The 18,512-nt window shown below is 44.5% G+C and overlaps 1 protein-coding gene across 1 annotated transcript in view; it reads left to right on the top strand.

Moving 5' to 3' along the window:
• LOC119843358 (heparan sulfate glucosamine 3-O-sulfotransferase 3A1-like) overlaps window positions 1-11,709 on the top strand; it is a 90,326-nt gene extending 78,617 nt beyond the window's left edge. The window contains exon 2 of the mRNA XM_038372600.2: window positions 4,595-11,709. Coding sequence (XP_038228528.1) covers window positions 4,595-5,213 — 619 coding nt within the window. The 3' untranslated portion in view covers window positions 5,214-11,709. The remainder of the gene's footprint in view (window positions 1-4,594) is intronic.
• The last annotated feature ends 6,803 nt before the right edge of the window (window positions 11,710-18,512 follow it).

The following is an 18,512-nucleotide window of genomic DNA, read 5'->3' as shown; positions in this document are numbered from 1 at the left end:
GCATGCGCTCCAGCTACCTTAACACCTCTCATTCCCTTTAAAGGAGTTGAATGCTTCCAGACTTACAGTACAAAGCTTCCAAACTGGAGGGAGAGAAGAGAGTACCTGCAAAATGGGCATTGTTACAACTGGTGCTGCTGTGCGAGGAAAGCTATTCACAAAAACTGCGTTGTCCAGCCGTGACAGCTAATCCTCTGACTTGTCAAGGGCCTGCTCTTTGCACAGGCATCTGTGACACATGGCACACAATAAAAAGCATTCCTCTAGAAACAATCAGTCGTTTCTATCTCATTTGTAACCTAACAACTCAGCCTAGGTTTTTGTTGGGGCCTTTTTGATCGATGGCTTTAATTTTGCTGGTGTTTTGCACAGGTTTCCAATCCAGATGTTGCCACTGCCAGACGGTAACTGCAATATGGGCCAGGGGCAGTTCATCATGGCACTCTGGTTGTAGTGCCAAGGGGAGGTCAAAGGCTATGGGTCAGTTGCAGATTTGATTACAACCCCTGTTTTTCAGGGGCAAAGGGTGTGGTTTCTTTGAGAGCCCTTCTTTGCACTGAGGGGAAACCTGCTACCAGAGCAGCAGCTGGCGTCCTGCTTATTTTCAGTGTCCTCTGGGAAGAACAGGCTCATTTACAGCAGATAGCAGCTGTTTGCAGTGAGAATCAACAAAAAGTAGATCTGAGGTGGCTTCTCACTTGGCCCAGGACAGGTTCATTTGAATGACTGGCATTTTGCAGCTGTTGGGCTCATTCAGAGGTGTCCTGAAAGCTGGCATGAGCCTAAGGGGATCGAACATGGTGCCCTGTGGCCTCCCAAATTCAGTGACAGCAGGAAGAATGAGTTTGTGATCAATATACTAGACCGGGACTCGGGAGGCTTTTGATTCAATTCCCTGTTAGGCCACAGATGCTCGGTGTGACCCTGGGCAAGTCACTTATTCTTCCTATGCCACAGGCGCCGACTTTCAGCTTTCCCTGGGGGTGCTCCACCCCAACTCGGCCCCGAAGCCCATTTTCCCCCACTCCGTCCCTTCCCCCAAAGCCCCACCCTCGCTCTGCCTCAACTTGTATGTGTCTGTCTTAACCAGATTCATGCAAAGGAGCTCCTAGTTCAGGCTGGCACTGTGAGTTCATTCCTCTTTGTCTAAGCACTGCAGCGAATATAGGACCAGCTCCTGCAATCTTTTCTCAGGCAAAACGCACACTAGCATCAGTGGAAGCTTGGCTTGCATAAGAAACCCAGCATATGTAATTTGTTTTTGGACCTCACAGAGTTTAGGCCCAGCAAGGTGCATTGCACCTAGGAGGGTGGGTTATCTTAACCCTGAATTCCCTGGCCTTTTGCGCATTGTATTGAATTCTTAGAGGCAAAGGCTGCTTTTCCACACCCTTCACACCGAAGGCGATGGGAGTTTCACGAACGGACAGGATGAAAATGTGGAGTGTAGAATTCCTTGGGGCGGAGGGGAAGGAGGAAAGCATTGAGGGCAGGGGGCTAGTACTGCACATTTTTAGGTGAAACCATTATGCTGTCTCCTGGATAACCCCAAAAGATTGTGACTGACAGTCCTGGCCCTTTAAAATTCCTCAGACCCTACAGGAAGGGAGTGTCTTTCTTACAGGAACTCAGTGTTATTCAACGAAATTCAAGCCAGGAGACAGGAAATCCCAATGTGGGCAAAGAGGAATTTAAAGGGACAGGACTCCGATAATTTATAGATTAAATTGGTTCTTACTGTGCAGTTGCAAGCAATGGTTTGAGTTTTTTCTGGAAGTTCCCTGTTATGTTTTTATACCATCTCCTCCTGACTCAGATCCTGCTCCGTCCTCCACTGTACATGCTGATGAAAATACATTACCATGTATTGTGAGACAGGCCCATCAAGTGCATTGCCACATCTCCCTAAGGGTATGTGTCCACTGCACATAAAGCGTGTGTTCTTCACTCGGGTTAGCTAACTCAGGTTAAAAGAAAAGGCAACTCGGCTTTTAACTCAGGTTAGCAACTCGAGTTCAGCCCATGCTCCCCTACAGAATTTAACTTGAGCTGCTAACCTGAGTTCCGTGTCACGCTGCTATATTAATCCGAGTTAAGAACATACCTTTTTTTGCAGTGAAGATGTACTCTCTACGTAACTAGAGAGTATGAAACTGCTCTGTACAGTTATTGCCTTGATAGATTCATAGATACTAAGGTCAGAAGGGACCATTATGATCATCTAGTCTGACCTCCTGCACAACGCTGGCCACAGAATCTCACCCACCCTCTCCTGCGAAAAACCTCACCTATGTCTGAGCTATTGAAGTCCTCAAATCGTGGTTTAAAGACTTCAAGGAGCAGAGAATCCTCCAGCAAGTGACCCGTGCCCCATGCTACAGAGGAAGGCAAAAAACCTCCAGGGCCTCTTCCAATCTGCCCTGAAGGAAAATTTCTTCTCGACCCCAAATATGGTGATCAGCTAAACCCTGAGCATATGGGCAAGATTCACCAGCCAGATAACTACAGAAAATTCTTTCCTGGGTAACTCAGATCCCACCCCATCTAACATCCCATCACAGGCCATTAGACCATTTACCATGAATAGTTAAAGATCAATTAATTACCAAAATCATGTTATCCCATCATACCATCTCCTCCATAAACTTATCGAGTTTAATCTTAAAGCCAGATAGATCTTTTGCCGTCACTGCTTCCCTTGGAACTTCACTCCTCTGATGGTTAGAAACCTTTGTCTAATTTCAAGTCCTGGTGGCCAGTTTATATCCATTTGTTCTTGTGTCCACATTGGTACTGAGCTTATATAATTCCTCTCCCTCTCCAGTATTTATCCCTCAGATATATTTGTAGAGAGCAATCATATCTCCCCTCAACCTTCTTTTAGTTAGGTTAAACAAGCCAAGCTCCTTGAGTCTCCTTTCATAAGACAAGTTTTCCATTCCTCAGATCATCCTAGTAGCCCTTCTCTGTACCTGTTCCAGTTTGAATTCATCCTTCTTAAACATGGGAAACCAGAACTGCACACAGTATTCCAGGTGAGATCTCACCAGTGCCTTGTATAACGGTACTAAAACCTCCTTATCCCTACTGGAAATACCTCTCCTGATGCATCCCAAGACAGCATTAGCTTTTTTCACAGCCATATCACATTGGCAACTCATAGTCATCCTATGATCAACCAAGCGTGTTGCTTGTACAATGTTATTATAAGAAGTTATTGCAAGCGATCCTGGAGGCACTGGGGCACGATAGTATCCTCACAGAAGCCAGAACCCCAGTAACTCCTGGACCTTGTTTTTTTAGAATTTAGTCTCATTGAACATAAATGGGCAGTATCATAACTAGAAAAGGAGTACTTGTGGCACCTTAGAGACTAACAAATTTATTAGAGCATAAGCTTTCGTGAGCTACAGCTCACTTCATCGGATGCAGCTCACGAAAGCTGTAGCTCACGAAAGCTTATGCTCTAATAAATTTGTTAGTCTCTAAGGTGCCACAAGTACTCCTTTTCTTTTTGCGAATACAGACTAACACAGCTGCTACTCTGAAAAGTATCATAACTGACATCCTTATTAACCCACTCTTCACGTCGGTGCTGTTGATCAGTTTTCAGTCTACTTTCTGCCCTGAGAGCGTATTTGGGTGGATTAGCTCAATCCAGTTCCAAAACAGATTAAGATAAGAGTGTCTACACGGGGAGCTAGTACGGAATAGCTATTCCAGGCTATTTCCCCATGTAGACAAGCCCCAAGAGCCTGATCCAACTCCCGCCAAAGTCCATGGGGGTATTTCTGGTGACTCCAGTGGAAATGGATCATCAGGTATTGCTACCTTTCCTGTTGCATTAACTTCAATATGTATGATACTGCGTTCTTGTCTGTTGTTTTTCCACGTTGACAGTCTCTCCGCCCTGGCTCCCTGAGTAGCATCACGCTTTCTGTAGTACTGCCCTTCTCTGAGCCATTGGGACACTTAAATGTGTCTGGCTGGAGAAGGGCAATCCATATTCCCACTGCATTTCTGTTACTGACACAACTCAGAGGTACCATGCAAGGGTGGAACTGTTTGTTAACGGACATATCCAATTAAGGAATAGGGAAGAACATGCAGGTGGAGCAATGCAGCTACAGTCAGTAAGGTCACAGCAACCAATCAAGTTAAGCAATAGAAAGGAAATGGGAAACTCCCTTACTTGGGTTTCAGCCCTATCCCATGACCCTTGGTGTGGAGCCCAGGTTTCCCTTCTGTTTCCCGAAGAGCCACCCATAGGCCACAATTCAGCAAAGTTCTCAGGACATGCCTCACTTGAAAAAACATTCAGTCCCAGTGCAGTCAATGGGGCCACTCATGGGCTTGCAATTTGGCCTGTGCTTAAGTACTTTGCTGAATCAGAGCATCAGAGCTCTTCCCCTTCACCACCTGTGCAGGAGGAGATGGAGTTAACCCCTTGGTCACCAGGACACAGATAGTGTCCTTGCACCCTGATGCTCACTCCCAGGTCATCATCCTCTGGGCCATGTTGTGCCCTGGACTCGCGTGCCCCAGTCCCAATGATGTTCTGCATTAATGTGTTTTCTCTCTCTCTTCCGGTTAGGGACCTGATGCCCAGAACCCTGGATGGGCAGATCACCATGGAGAAAACTCCCAGCTACTTCGTCACCAAGGAAGCACCTGCTCGAATCTCTGCCATGTCGAAGGGCACCAAGCTCATCGTGGTGGTGCGGGACCCTGTGACCCGAGCCATCTCTGATTACACACAAACTCTCTCAAAGAAGCCCGATATCCCCACCTTTGAGAGCCTGACCTTCAAAAACAGGACTACAGGCCTGATTGATACCTCGTGGAGCGCCATCCAGATCGGCATCTATGCCAAGCACCTGGAGAACTGGCTCCTCTACTTCCCCATTGGGCAGATCCTCTTCGTCAGCGGGGAGAGGCTGATCAGTGACCCTGCCGGGGAGCTGGGCAGGGTTCAGGACTTTCTGGGCCTTAAGAGGATCATCACGGACAAACACTTCTACTTCAACAAAACCAAGGGCTTCCCTTGCCTGAAGAAGGCTGAAGGCAGCAGCAAACCACACTGCCTGGGGAAAACGAAAGGCAGGACCCACCCCAATATAGACCGAGAGGTGGTGCAGAGACTGCGGGAGTTCTACAGGCCTTTCAACATGAAGTTCTACCAGATGACTGGGCACGACTTTGGCTGGGACTGAGGCTGAAAAAAAGAATAATTTAAGAAAAGAAAAAATATAATATAATATATATTTTTTTTACAATCAGTAGAGAGGGCAAAACAAAAATGTAAGCGTTGTGCTGAAAACACTTTCTGTTCTATTTGTTCTTTTTGACACGATGTCACTGCTTGGTTTGTTTTCTTTCCTCTATTAGCAGCGGGTTGGTGTCTCCTTCCACGGATGAGGCAAGGTGGCTGTGAGACAAAGCTTGGTGCTGTTGAAGTCAACAGGGCTCTGGCCATTTATGTCAGTGGTTTCAGGATTTGACACTGTGTCTATAGAAAAGTCTCGGAGCATCATTTTCAAATTTGCCTATGTTCCATTTTCAAAAGCGACATAGGCGCTTAGAGGAGCCCAACTGTCATTGAAAGTCAATCGGATTTAGGCTTCTAAGGCCCAGATTTTAAAAGGTATTTTTAGGCATTGCTGTGCTCAGCCTTGCAATGCCTAACAGATTTAGGCACCTAAATCTCATCATTAAGATCGAGGCTCCTAAATGCCTAAATCACTTTTGAAAATGGGACTTAGGCTCCTAAATCAGTTAGATATTGCAACAGTGAGCGCAGCAACACCTAAATACCTTTACAGATCTGGGCCTTGGTGACTAAGGGCTGGACTTTTAAATCTAGTTAGGTGACTAACTCCGATGGGAGGTGCCCAAATGCCTTTAAAAATGTATCCCTTAGTCGCTTTTGAAAATAGGACCTTAGGGCCTAAATACCTAATTCACTTTTGAAGATCCCAGAGCTGGTCAGGACATTCTTTTTCCTGTGGAAAATTTTTTATCAATTTTTTTTTCACTTTTTTATCAATCTTTCTTTGAAATTTTGGGGGGTTTGATCCAAAAAGTGGAAAAAAAATTCTGCAACCAAAAACCTAGCTTTTTTTTCAGAAACTGGTGAAAAACAGAAGGGTTTTTTATATATAAAATTGAAATAATTTGGGTTTTGGTTGTAGAAAGCGGAGGAGGGGAGGAAATAGATTTTGACAAAAACTGATCTTTTGACATGAAAATCTCAGTGTAGTCAAAAGGCTGTTTTCTAGCCCACCAGCTCACAATCAGCTTCCCCCATCACTTGTACTCTCTCCGGGTCACTATTTCAGAGCTCACCCACCTCTTTCAAGATTCCCATTCAGAAACTTCACCAAGCCAACATGCCTCCCATTGGATGTCATCTGTAGAGTTTGAGGGTGTGGCCTTCATGGGGTTTCATACTAAGAGGGGAGTCATTGTGGGGTGTGGGGGACTCCATGTCCTGTATATTCTTGAATACGGAATAACAGGGTAAGAGCCAGAGTTGTGGGAGAGGCGGCGTGTGAGGTATCCTGCTAAGTCACGTTCAGGAATATGTTGGACGAGGCCTTCTTGGCTTCAGAAAAATCTTAGAAGAGAAAATGTTGGAGCAAAGGTTCATTTGAAAAAAACCCAAAAAAACAGCCTGTTGTTCACAAGAGTGTGGTGAGAACCTAATGGCTGCCTTGCTGAGAACAAAATGGCAGCACGGGGGAGAAAACAGGAAAGAGCAGATTGGGTTTGTCGGATTTTTTCAATATGTTCGTTAAAATAATCCTCCCTGTTACAATACCTGGAGATCTCAATTCTTTGTCCTGATTCTTGACGGCTGTTTTGTGGCTTCTATAAAGTGAGTTGGTGGTAACTATCCATTAATTAGGCAAGTGCCCAAATCACACAATTTGGCCCTTTTGTCCGTAGTCTCATAAGATGATTATTAGTTATATTAGAGCCTGGAAGCCCCAGTCATGAACCAGGACCCCATTGTGATAGGTTCTGTGCATTACGGTTGCTGTTTATTAGGCAAATTACAGTAGTGCTTAGGCACTTCATGGATCAAGACTCCATTGAACAGAACCAAAAGATAGTCTGTGCCATGAGGAGCTTACGGTCTAGGACAAGATGGAGACAGCCGGGGGAGCACTAGGTAACAATGAGACAATACTTGTCAGCATGAAAAGCAGTGGTTCCAGCATACCGGCTGCATAACTGTTGTCAAGATTTTTTTTAGGCGTCACAGCAGAGAAGAGAGTTCAGGAGGATAATGAGTTGACAATCAAAGAGGTCAAGATGATGTGTGTGAAATTACCCTCTAGCTCTGCAGGTGGTCCCTCCAGTTCCTGCCTACCTGTTCCAAAGGTAAAGAAAACCTTCAGGGCACCATCTGACACCAATATCACATTCGTGTAAAGAGAAAGAGGTTAGAGCTGGGCTTTCCACCCACTCCTGGCTCTCCTGAATCCATTTCCCAGCTTTTCTCTTAACCCGCTTAAGAAATGATCCTGCACATTGCTGAGGCTGCAGGGGCTCAGAAAGGACTTTCCCCCTCACTGCTGCAGAACCAAACCTGGGTGGATTCACAAACAGGACCCACTTCCCGATCTATTTAAAATCACTTTGTGTTAATGTTGGCAGGGCTTTCTGAAGGCCTTGGCCCCAAGACTTTCTCCCATTTGTTACCCCCATAAAGCCTTATCTGAGCTCAGTTTTCCTTACCCAAAGTCCAGTAACAGCTGCCTGGCAAGCTAACGGTAGGGTGCTAGAAAACTGTTAAGTCATTTTCTCTGCAGTACACCCTCCCATCCCCAGCACAAGAGGCCACAGTAACCCCACTACCTTCAGCCAATATGGTCATCCTCTGTCTCAGTTCTTGATTCAGAATGTTCTGGCTCCAGCTTTAAGCCCTTTTTTGGCAGCATCCCGTGGCACAAAACATCTGGGTAAACATTTTATAATCATCTTAACCAAACAAAGAACAAAAACTAGCGATCAGATCAGCCAAACGCAACCCAGAACAAAGGAAAGCCGCAGCGCTAGCTCAAGCACATAATGCCTCCCTTTGTGTCTTAATCCTCGCAGAAGTCAGTTTAAGGGCGGAGTCATGGGTGGCTACAGTGCTCGCCTGTTGTTAAGATCCTGGCCAGCTGTGGTCACAACAGCCAAAGGGGCTGCGGCAACAGTCAGACTTTCTCAGCTGAGTAAAACAGAACTTGCAGATGAATTTGGACAGTGCAAGAATTTTCATCACCTCCCTCGACTTTCATCCAAAACTCAAACCAGAAAATTTCTTTTGGGGCAGCAGTAAAGCTGTTAACTTTTCCCCCTTGTTATATTTCCCTATCCACCTCCTCTGGACTTCCATTTTCTAGCCCCAAATGCCAAAATCAAAGCAGATTGCTAAATGTTTTTAGCAAAAATCAGTGACAAAGTGTGTTTCCTTTCCCCTGAAATTTGACATTTTACTGGAATATTTCAATGAAATTTCAGAATGTAAAATGCATTGACCAGCACTATAGTTTCTGATGATCATGCACAGCTGGTGAGGGTGATGGGAGAACCATCAAACCTGGCCCTTCTTTACTTTTTTTGCTATCATCACTTCACCTGAAAATTGAATCTATGGAAAGCAATTGATTTGTTTCATTCAGTCCACTGGTTTGGTTACAGCTGTCCTACTGGCATTGCTCTTTGAACAGGCATCTCCATATATTCTGCTTCCCATGTGAGCATGCCATTTTACACCGTTAGTTCCAAAACTCAGCTGTTGTTGAGCAATGATATTGCCTCCTTAGGTATCACAGTGGTTAAGCCTAACAGCAAGGCAGTGGCTGGTTCCTTGGAGGGTTGAGGGACCAATGCATTTTGAAGTTCATCAAAGGCTGAAGCTGTCTGAGTGACCTGATTCTGTTACCCCAAGCTTCTTTTAGCTTGTGGGTGAAGAGCTGGCCGCAATCAGGTGTTTAAAACCTGATCCAAAAGCTACTGCAGTCAGTGGAAAGGTTCCTATTGATTTTAGTGGGCCTCAGATCAGAATCCTAGATGAAAAAAACTAAAAAGGCCCAATATGTTTCATCCAAACCATCCGTGGAAGTTTTCAAGATGTGGCTTTTTGGTTTTGGCCATACCACATCCATTCACATGAATTGGAACCAAGCATCTGAAAATCCCACTCCCCATACCTAGCACTTTGAAAAGGCGCTCTTGAGGTCTGGTGACAATTCCCCTTGTATTTAAGAGAGGGCTACAGTATTTATGGTCCTTATGCATTCCCAACACACACAGGACACATTGAAGGGAAATGAAAGCTCTCTCTGTGAAATGTGGCCTATTAGATCGTGTTTCCAGACAGCTCTGACTCATGTAAGACGCTCACTCGTATATTTATATGACATAATGCTTTCCCCTCCCCGAAAGCTGCAGTACTCTGCAACAGGGAGTCTATTGAACTTTCAACTTCCTGGCAGTGGAATATAGACTCATTTTAAAATATTTATAATGGCTGAACATTGTATTCAATATTGGTGATTCCTATGGCAAGAATCCCCTGGGCTGCAGATAACAAACCTCGGTGTCATTTTTTCAGCCTGGCTTATACATGCAACCACTGCCAGAGGTGATTTGTATGGGAGTGTAAGTTACGCTCCTATAGGCTAATTTAGTCTTCCCGGGTTGGATTTTGAGACATACCTAAGTGACACAGGAAGTCAAGTTGCTTTGAAAGCCAATAGGGTTTGTGCTTCTAAATCACCGAGGTGGCTCTGAAATCTCATTTCACTTGGCAACATCTGAGGGTACGTCTGCACTCACATGCCGCTATACACAAGCTAGCTTGATTCTGGCTAGCTCAGGTACCAACAGCAATGAAGCCGTGACCACACAAGCAAACTTCCCAAGTAACTACCCAGGATTCTGGGCAGTTTTGGACAGCCCACATACTGCTGGGATTCCCTGCTCTTGGCACTCAGGTTAGCTAGATTAAAGCTAGTTCAGGTCTCACTACATGTGCTGCATTCAGACCTCTGATGGCAGTGTAGACATACCCAGAGAGAGTCTAACAGTCCTGTACGGTGACAGCGTGGGGGTTCAGAAGGAGGTATAAAGTACACTAAAAGTCCTTCTGAACTTATATCCACTGCTGAATTTAGCCCATGTGCTTGTACCATGTCACCCTGTAGTGGCCACTGGACCAGGCATTGTGACTTCCTAATAGCTCCAGTGAAGCAGCCTCGCTGCAATTCCTCCCTGCACTGTGAAGAAATCAGTCATGACCTTCCAATCGCTTCCCAGACTCAATGTCTTGGATCTCTTATAAGCCATCATCTCCATTTGAGAACATCGACAATCCCATCTTGAATCATTTATTAACAGAATCAAGGACCAGTATCAAGTATCAGGGAATAGCCGTGTTAGTCTGTATCCACAAAAACAACGAGGAGTCCGGTGGCACCTTAACAACTAACAGATTTATTTGGGCGTAAGCTTTCGTGGGTAAAAAACCATCTGAAGAACTGTTGTTTTACCACAAAAGCTTATGCCCAAATAAATCTGTTAGTCTTTAAGGACCAGTATGTTTCATAAAGTGTTCATTGCCTTTAATCATTGTCTGCTGCTGTCAGATTGAGTATGACTAGCTATGCAACAAAAGCATGTCGTGAGATACCTTTGGAACAAATTGTCTTGCAAAGGTAGAGGTACAGGGATGTATCATTAATCTTGGTGCAAGGTTTTCCCCCTAACCCTTGTGAAAGCAAATGGGCGTCAAAATCAAATGGCCTTATGACACCAGCTGGGGGAACTAGACCACCTGCTTAGTTACTGAGTGACTGGCATCATTTAAAAGGGACACAGTCGAGTTTAGGGCCAAAAATTAGACTTTGTTACAAAACAAAAAAGTTTCACAAAACTAAGAGGTGGGATTTTTAAAAGCACCTAAATGCCTTAGGCACAACAGGGAGCAAGTTTCACAGGCACAATGACATATAGGGACTTAACGCCCATTGTTTTTCAGTAAAAGGTAGGCCTGCTCTATACACAGGTTTTGTACCAGTATAAGTGTTTGTTAGGGGTGTGGGGTTTTTTAACCAATATTGTTACAGCAGTACAACTAATGTGGATGGAGACTGGTATAACAATGGCTGATCCCAATATAGATTAGTCCCCTTCTTGTACAGAAATAGCGATACTGCTATAAAGCATCTTTATACTAATATAACTGTGTCTGCAGTATGAGGCTTATACTGCTTTAACTATACCAGTTGTGGTGCAGCTTTGGTGTGTGGACAAACACTTTGCATCTGTCATCTGTACCATTGAAACTCTTTCCTGCCCTTTGACTTTCAAAGCTCCTAAATCACTTACGTGCTTTTGAAAATCCCATTGACTGAATAAAGCTTGCCATTTTCGTAGTAGCCTAAGAAAAGTTAGGCCTGCAAATCCCATTGAAATCTAATATGATTTAAGCCTCAGATCCTAAAAGGTATTTAAGTGAATTAAAAAAAAATACCTTTGAGGATCTGGGACCAAATTACCTTAGTCTGATTTGAAAATCCTAAACAAGGGTGTGGGATGGATTTAACCAGTCCCCTGTGTAGGGAAACCCTCAGCTCAATTTTACTGAGCAAGTATAGCAGAACTTGGAAAGTGAAATTGACTTAAAGAGTTGATTTTTCCCAATGGAGTAAAGTGGGCTGGGGCGGGGGGGGAGGGGATTGGTGATGGAAAGCAAATAAGATGTTTAAAAATCTTTCTGTTTTTAATAAGCTAAGGTGGTCCTGAGCCCAGATAAGGGTTGGGTTTGTGTTTTGTATCATATGCAACTTTTAGACTTTCACAGTGTTTCTTTAAAGCACAGTATCTGTATGGAGGGTCATAGCCTTCTCTCAGTTACACAGCGGCATCTCCCACTTAGCCTCCATCTGATCGCATTTACACCACTGTAAATCAGTCTCAGCTGACATTGCTTTATGTCTGTACACACCTTTCACAAAGGGGTCCAGGCTCATGACAGGCTCCAAGGCGTTATTGTATTATGAATCATAATAACGATATGCTGGTATAAAATGGGTGTGATGTTGGAATCAGGTCAGAGAGAAATTGCACAGCATGAGTACACAATTGGACCCCCGCCACCCCCCTCCCTGATTTTAAATAACTGACAGCCTTGTTATCAGATGCACTGCACATTTGTAACTCCCTTCAACTGACTTCAGTGCGACACACAGGTGCTCTCACGGTTCAAAACCGGCTTTTGGTGAAATGGTACAAAACCAACCAGCGCATTTTCCTTCTCTAGACACTCTATTGGTCAGATGCAAAGTCAACAGGCATCTTTCCATTGATTTCAGTACGTTTTGGATCAGACTCAGAAGCCCCAGTTCAGCAAAGCATTTACGCTCAGATTCTCAAAGGCATTTAGGCACCTAGTTCCCATTGATTTCTAAGAGAATTAGGCACCGAAATACCTTTGAGAAATAGGCCCTAGGCACATGCTTAAATTTAAGCACATGCTTTGCTGAATCAGGGTAGACTACTGAACTGAGATCTAGCTGCCTGGATCTGAAAAGATCAGACTAACAGGGCTTACTTTGCAGGGTAGCTTGTGACCTTTCCACTGATGTGTTAAAAGGATTTTTCTTGTTGTGATTCCCTGGGAAAAAGCTGCTGTATGAACATTCTGTGCCATCAGGTATATAATAACCTCACAAGGAATTGTCTTATCCAAATATTTTAAACACTAGAAATGAACCTAAACACCAATATGTCATGGGATTCCAAGGAATGAGGCTCCTGTATTTTAATGCAACTGATATTCCAGGGGGGAGGACTATAACTTTGTTATATTTCAAGCAATGATGTGCTTGGTATATGGAAACTTGTATCCTGAATTTAATTTATTTATTTTAAATAACTGATATTCAGCCTCCTTTTTTGCACCTCACATAACTTAGCATATATTCAGTTAGATCTCCAGGGCAGGGGACTTGTCCATGTATTTTTAAACAGGAAAAAAAAACCCTCTTGTTTGTACATAATGTTTTCTGGTTTTCCTTTGCTTTGTGATCTTCTCATTTCCTCCCTTTGGTGCTATTTCTGTATGGATCAGATTAATTTAATTTAAGACTGAAAAAGCACACATTTAATAAAATTTACGGGTATTGAGAAGCTATGCTGTCTTTTTGCTGATGTCTTAGATCCAAAGGAGGGGGAAGGTATATGATACATACTAAAATGGAAAAATATTCATTTGTATGTGTATTTCTTCACTTTAAAATAATCCTCTTAGGAGCAATGACCACATGTACGTGCAGATGTATAAAATGGTTTGAAACAAGGGGCGAATTCTTCTCTCACGCTGGTGTAAATTTGTTGTACCTCCTATTTATCAAACAGGCATTTCTGTGGCCCTCATTATCTGTTGGCCAGATTTTTTAAGGCATTTAGGCACTGAAAGAGGCAGAGAGGCACCTAACTGGGTTTTGAAAAGTGTCTGGATGCCTAAATCTCATTGAAATCAATCCCACTACATAGAGCTGCATGATTAATTTGGTGGCAAAAGCAAAAGATTTGGGGATGGCACGGGAGGTGGCGGGGATGGGGATTGTTTCAGCTCATCCCGAAACAAAAAACTTTGGCAAAATGAAATGATGAGCAAAGGCGACCAAAATGCATTGGTCGGTCTGAAATAAAATCTTCTGTTGTGATTTTGAGGTTGTTGGATTTGTTTTTTTTTTAAATAAAACAGATGCAATTCTGAAACAAAATGTCTTTCCAAACCAAAAAGTGAAAACACTTTGTTTTGGACGTTTTGAAATGAACCGTTTAGGAGCTCTGCTATATCTATAGCTCTTTTACAGCCGAAACAATTCGCCCAAACCGACCCCAATTCACAAGTTGTTTCAGTCGACCCAAATGAAAAATTTCACCCAGCTCTGGCAATAGGCACCCACTTACCTCCTTAGGCAACTAAATGCCTTGAAAAAATCTGGGCCCGAATGCCTCACAACTATTAATTGGTCCATCCCAGGCTTCTGTGATTTAGAGAAGTCCTAGAAGTGAGGGAACTGCAGCACAAAGAGATGTAGAGACCTGCCTGAGGTCAGGGCCTAGTGGGTGTAAATCAGTGAAGCATCAATGAAGACACAAAGGGTGGAACGCTGGTCTTGTTGAAGTCCACTTCAGTGGAGCCAGGATTTCACACATGGCGTAAGAAGTTGAACATTTCCATTAAGTGAAATCCAAGGTGGAAACATTTAACCAAGAAACATATGTGGCAGCACTGCCATGATGTATCAGGTTCTCTGTGTGGTCAAGTAAAATGATATTCTATTTACTTTTTTAGATATGTAAACAGATTAAGTCCCAGGAAAAATATGCTCCCAAACTTCATAATAGTTTATTAAACCACAGACATTTAATAGAATCTTTTGGCTTTCACAGAAAAATGTTCCATTTATTTCCTGAGCTGCTTTGATTTTATTTTCTTTTAATTATTGTTATCCGGAGTTAACAATGTGGGTTCTGCACTCCACCCAAAAAAGACTACCCAGATTGTAACTGGGGAGTTTAGTTTAAATAAAGAAATAATTGTGTGGGGTTTGGAAGGCTCTGATGCCACATGGCAAGCACAATATAAAGAAATAGTTCTGCTTAGACATGAAGTAATAATCAGCCTACCTCGCTTCATATGCTTTATTAGCCAAGCTATTTGCATGCAAACAGATTTGACTTCATAGCAGTTATTAATGTGTGTATGACACTGCAAATGAGAGGTGATGCCATCTCACGGTTAGTGCAAGGGACATGGATCCAAGACTCGGGAGTTCCTTATTTATTTGGAGCCTGATTTTTCACATGTGTTGAGCACTCAAATTTCCAAGGATCTGATCTAAAGTCCTGTGGGAAGTCAACGAGAGCCGATGGCTGCTCTTCACGTTTGAAAAATCAAGCCACTTGCTGCTATACTTGAAATTCTACAGTGCTTCAGCTGTGCCACTGTAGTGTTTCAATGTAGACACTATCGGTGGGTTCTCTGGAGGGGTTCTCTGGGCAGCATAGGTAATCCTCCTGCCTGAGAGGCAGTAGCTAGGTCAACAGACAAATTCTTCCACTGACATAGCGCTGCCTGCATCAGGAGTGAGGTTGGCTTAATTATGTCGCTCAAGGGTGTGGATTTTTCACACTCCTGAGTGACATAGCTGGGTCGACCTAACTTTTTAGTGTAGACCAGGTCATAGGAGCCTAAATACCTTTGTGAATCTAGGCTTTTGTTACCTAAATATGGTCTTAGGAACCTAACTTTAGGCACCAGGTTTGTAAATCTTGTAACACTTAGCACTGGTCAGAAAATGGCAACCCTCCCCTCCTCAAAACAAAAACAAAATATTTTCAGCCACACACTGAAAAATTTGAGGGTTTTGAGATTTTTTTGGGGGGGGGGGACAAAAATATGCATTTTTTTTATTAAATCAGATATTTTCCTTGAATGTTTTCATTTAATCAAGAACCCAATTTTCTGTCAAAGCTTTTTTTGACAGAAAATTTTCAACTCACTTTATTGACATGACATCAAACCAGCTGTCTAACTAAAATATTCTCCAAAGCTTTTTCATATGCCCAACTCTTAGGATTTTATTGTGATTCTCCTGACCTCAGCTTCTGGAGTCATGTGAATACATAAGAATCTCAACTTTCAATTTTAAAAAGCAAGTTTCTAGCCCTCATGGTTGTGGAGAAATGCTTGAAATCTTGACTCAAGGTACCCAAAAGGCTCAAAAAAACAGAAGGCAAACAGAGCCTAAAATTTATTATTTTTAAAAATCTCATGGTTATCGAGCCAATCTCATGATTTTTCACTGGCCTGACTCAGGATTTTTGAACACTTGGGATTAGTAACACTGGACATCAGTGTTCTTTAAATGCAGCCTGTCTATGAATAACAATGATCTTTGTAAGTATTCCCTAGCCACAACCTTTCAACTGCTTCCCCTGGATGTTTGTGGGCCCCAACTCATAGGCCTTGTTGAGAGAAGGAAACAAATTATCTGAGAATTACAGTGTGCGTCATAGGGCTGCCGCATGACTACTTTCTAAGGGGCTCTCCCCTGTCATAAAGACAATCTGCAAAGGAAACATTCATGAAGAAACCATTATCTTTTTTTTTCTTTTTTTTTTTAAAACATTAGTTGCAATATTTGCCCTTGTTTACAGGTATGAAATTAACATGCGATCGAAATCAGGCCTGACATCTAGAAGTCCTTTGACAGACACATAGTAGACCAGAGTGCCAGCTGGTGTAAATCAGCGTAGCACCAGTAAGTTCAGTGGGGCGATGTTGATTTACACCAGTTGGGGAGCTGGCTCAGTTTCCTGTATTTTCTCCAGATAATTTCTTTTGTTCTCTCACCAAGGCCTATGGTTTGGGGAATGCAAGCAACAGCTAAAGGAAATGACTGAAAGGTACTGGCTGGGAAATATTATCTCCTCTCATTCAGGGCTTATGGAATAAAATCAACAGACGTACCATACTGCTCATTGCTAGCCATCCCCTCGAGTAGGGTGCATAATTGAAGGCAATGGGGAAAAATGGTCTCATAAGAAGGATGTGCAAAATAAGTCACTAATCTAATTACTAACCATTCTGCACACTTACAGCTGGCTTCTGTTTTTTTTCTCCTAATAGGGAGGGTTTAATGAGTTATTTGCACTACCATCAGTCCCGGGTTTACAATGGCGCCAGTGGCTCCATGGAGCCGGGCCCATGCCCAGAAGGGGCCCTGGCCTGCTCTGCTTGCACTGCACCCTGAGACCCCTCTGGCTCCCCCTGCCCACCACTTGGTCTGCCCGCCTGCTGCCTCCTTTGACCCACGCCCCCTGCTCCTCTCTGCCCTCTGGCCAGACCCCAGTGCACCTCTGGCTCCAGGCAGTCTCTGCTTCCCACCACCTGTGGGGCCCGCCTGTCTCCCCAGAGTTGAGCTGTCTTTAACTGGTGCAGAAGCCTGGCCAGTCTCAGCCGGGGGGGGGGGGGGCGGGGGGAGGGGAGAGGGCAGAGAGCTTTGCTGGGCCCCTCCAGGGGATGTGCGTCTTGAGGGAGCCTGGCTGGGGCAGGCCCTGGCCTGACTGATCACACCACTCCCAAGGGACCGGAGCGATTCCCCGCCCCGGGGACCTGCACTGGCCGCTCAGCCTGGCAGACACAGTCACCTCCCAGCAGGGTCAGTGAGTGCGGCCAGGAGGCAGGGCATGAGGGAGGGGGCTGTGAGGTGGCAGTGAAGATGTATGTGTTGGGGCACTAGAGAGTGGGGGTTCTGTGGTGGGGTTGTGGGTGGGGGGGGCTGCTGGGCAGGGGTGGTGTTGAGCAGGGCGCTATGCATTTGTGTGGAGGGGCTGGGGGGCGCTGGGGCATAATGGGTCGGGGGGGGCTCTGGCCATAGGGAGTCGGGAGGATGTTGAGTGGGGGGGGGGTTGTGTGGTGCAGCATGGGCCTGCCCCCCAAAGGGGAAGGGACATGCTGGCAGCACAGGACCGGGTGGGCCACTGTGCGTCGGGCAACTGCCGGTTTGTAAATAGTGCCCTCGCACTGGGCTAGGCGGAGTGGGGGCTGCCCCTGCCAAGCCATGCCCCGTTGCCCCTGGCTGACCCCTCGCTCCCCACACCATGCTCCATTGCCTCCATGGGGGCCCACAAATAGGTTTGGGGCTGGACACACAAAGATTAATCCAGCCCTGACTACCATAGTGCCTAGAAGTCCTAGTGATGGACCAGGACCCCATTGTGCTAGGTACTGTAAAAACAGAGGGTGAAAAGACAGTCACATTTAATATGCATAGTATAGGAAATACTGCATAGGATATACAGATGTATCATTAGTTTTGGTAGGTGTAGGCCTACCATGTGCACTGTTCTGTTCAATTTCACACGCTAAGCAAGATAAGGCTTGTTTAGCGCTAATAATGGAGACCTAAAATGAAAACACTGGTTTATTGCCATTCTTCTCCTAGTCAGTGATGTCTAGATGCCCCAGCACGATGCTGGTGCCATTGTGCTATGAAGGTACCAACTTTGGGAAGAGACTTCACAGCAACACCCTAATCACTAGTGAGTCTTTAGAAACCCTGCAGCACTTTTGCAGGAGCAAGACTGTAATTCCTTTGTCTCCTGGCCAGATTTTAATTGAGTTAATTACATCTGTACGCTCAGCAGTTCTGGAAGAAGGCTATAAAAGTTGTCGACCCCGAATAGGGAAGTGGCAAGAAACAAGACAACAACAATGCCATCTGACCTCCATAATCTCCACTGCAATGTTAAACAGCTGCTGTCTTCCTCCCCAGAGGTGGCTGCATTTCTGAGGCGGGTAAAGTGATTCATATACATAGTTTGTAAATTGCTTTTGGATCCTTTGGCAGGAGAGGCACTCTATAAATGTCAGATGTAATTATTAGTGCTATGTTTGTTTCCCCGGGAGGATCTATTTTTTTCCCCTTTTCATC

This window comes from Dermochelys coriacea, chromosome 14 (genome assembly GCF_009764565.3).
Source record: "Dermochelys coriacea isolate rDerCor1 chromosome 14, rDerCor1.pri.v4, whole genome shotgun sequence".
Classification (NCBI taxonomy): Eukaryota; Metazoa; Chordata; order Testudines; family Dermochelyidae; genus Dermochelys; species Dermochelys coriacea.
Note: the sequence above shows the minus strand (reverse complement) of the source record. Positions and strands in the feature narration are given on the sequence as shown.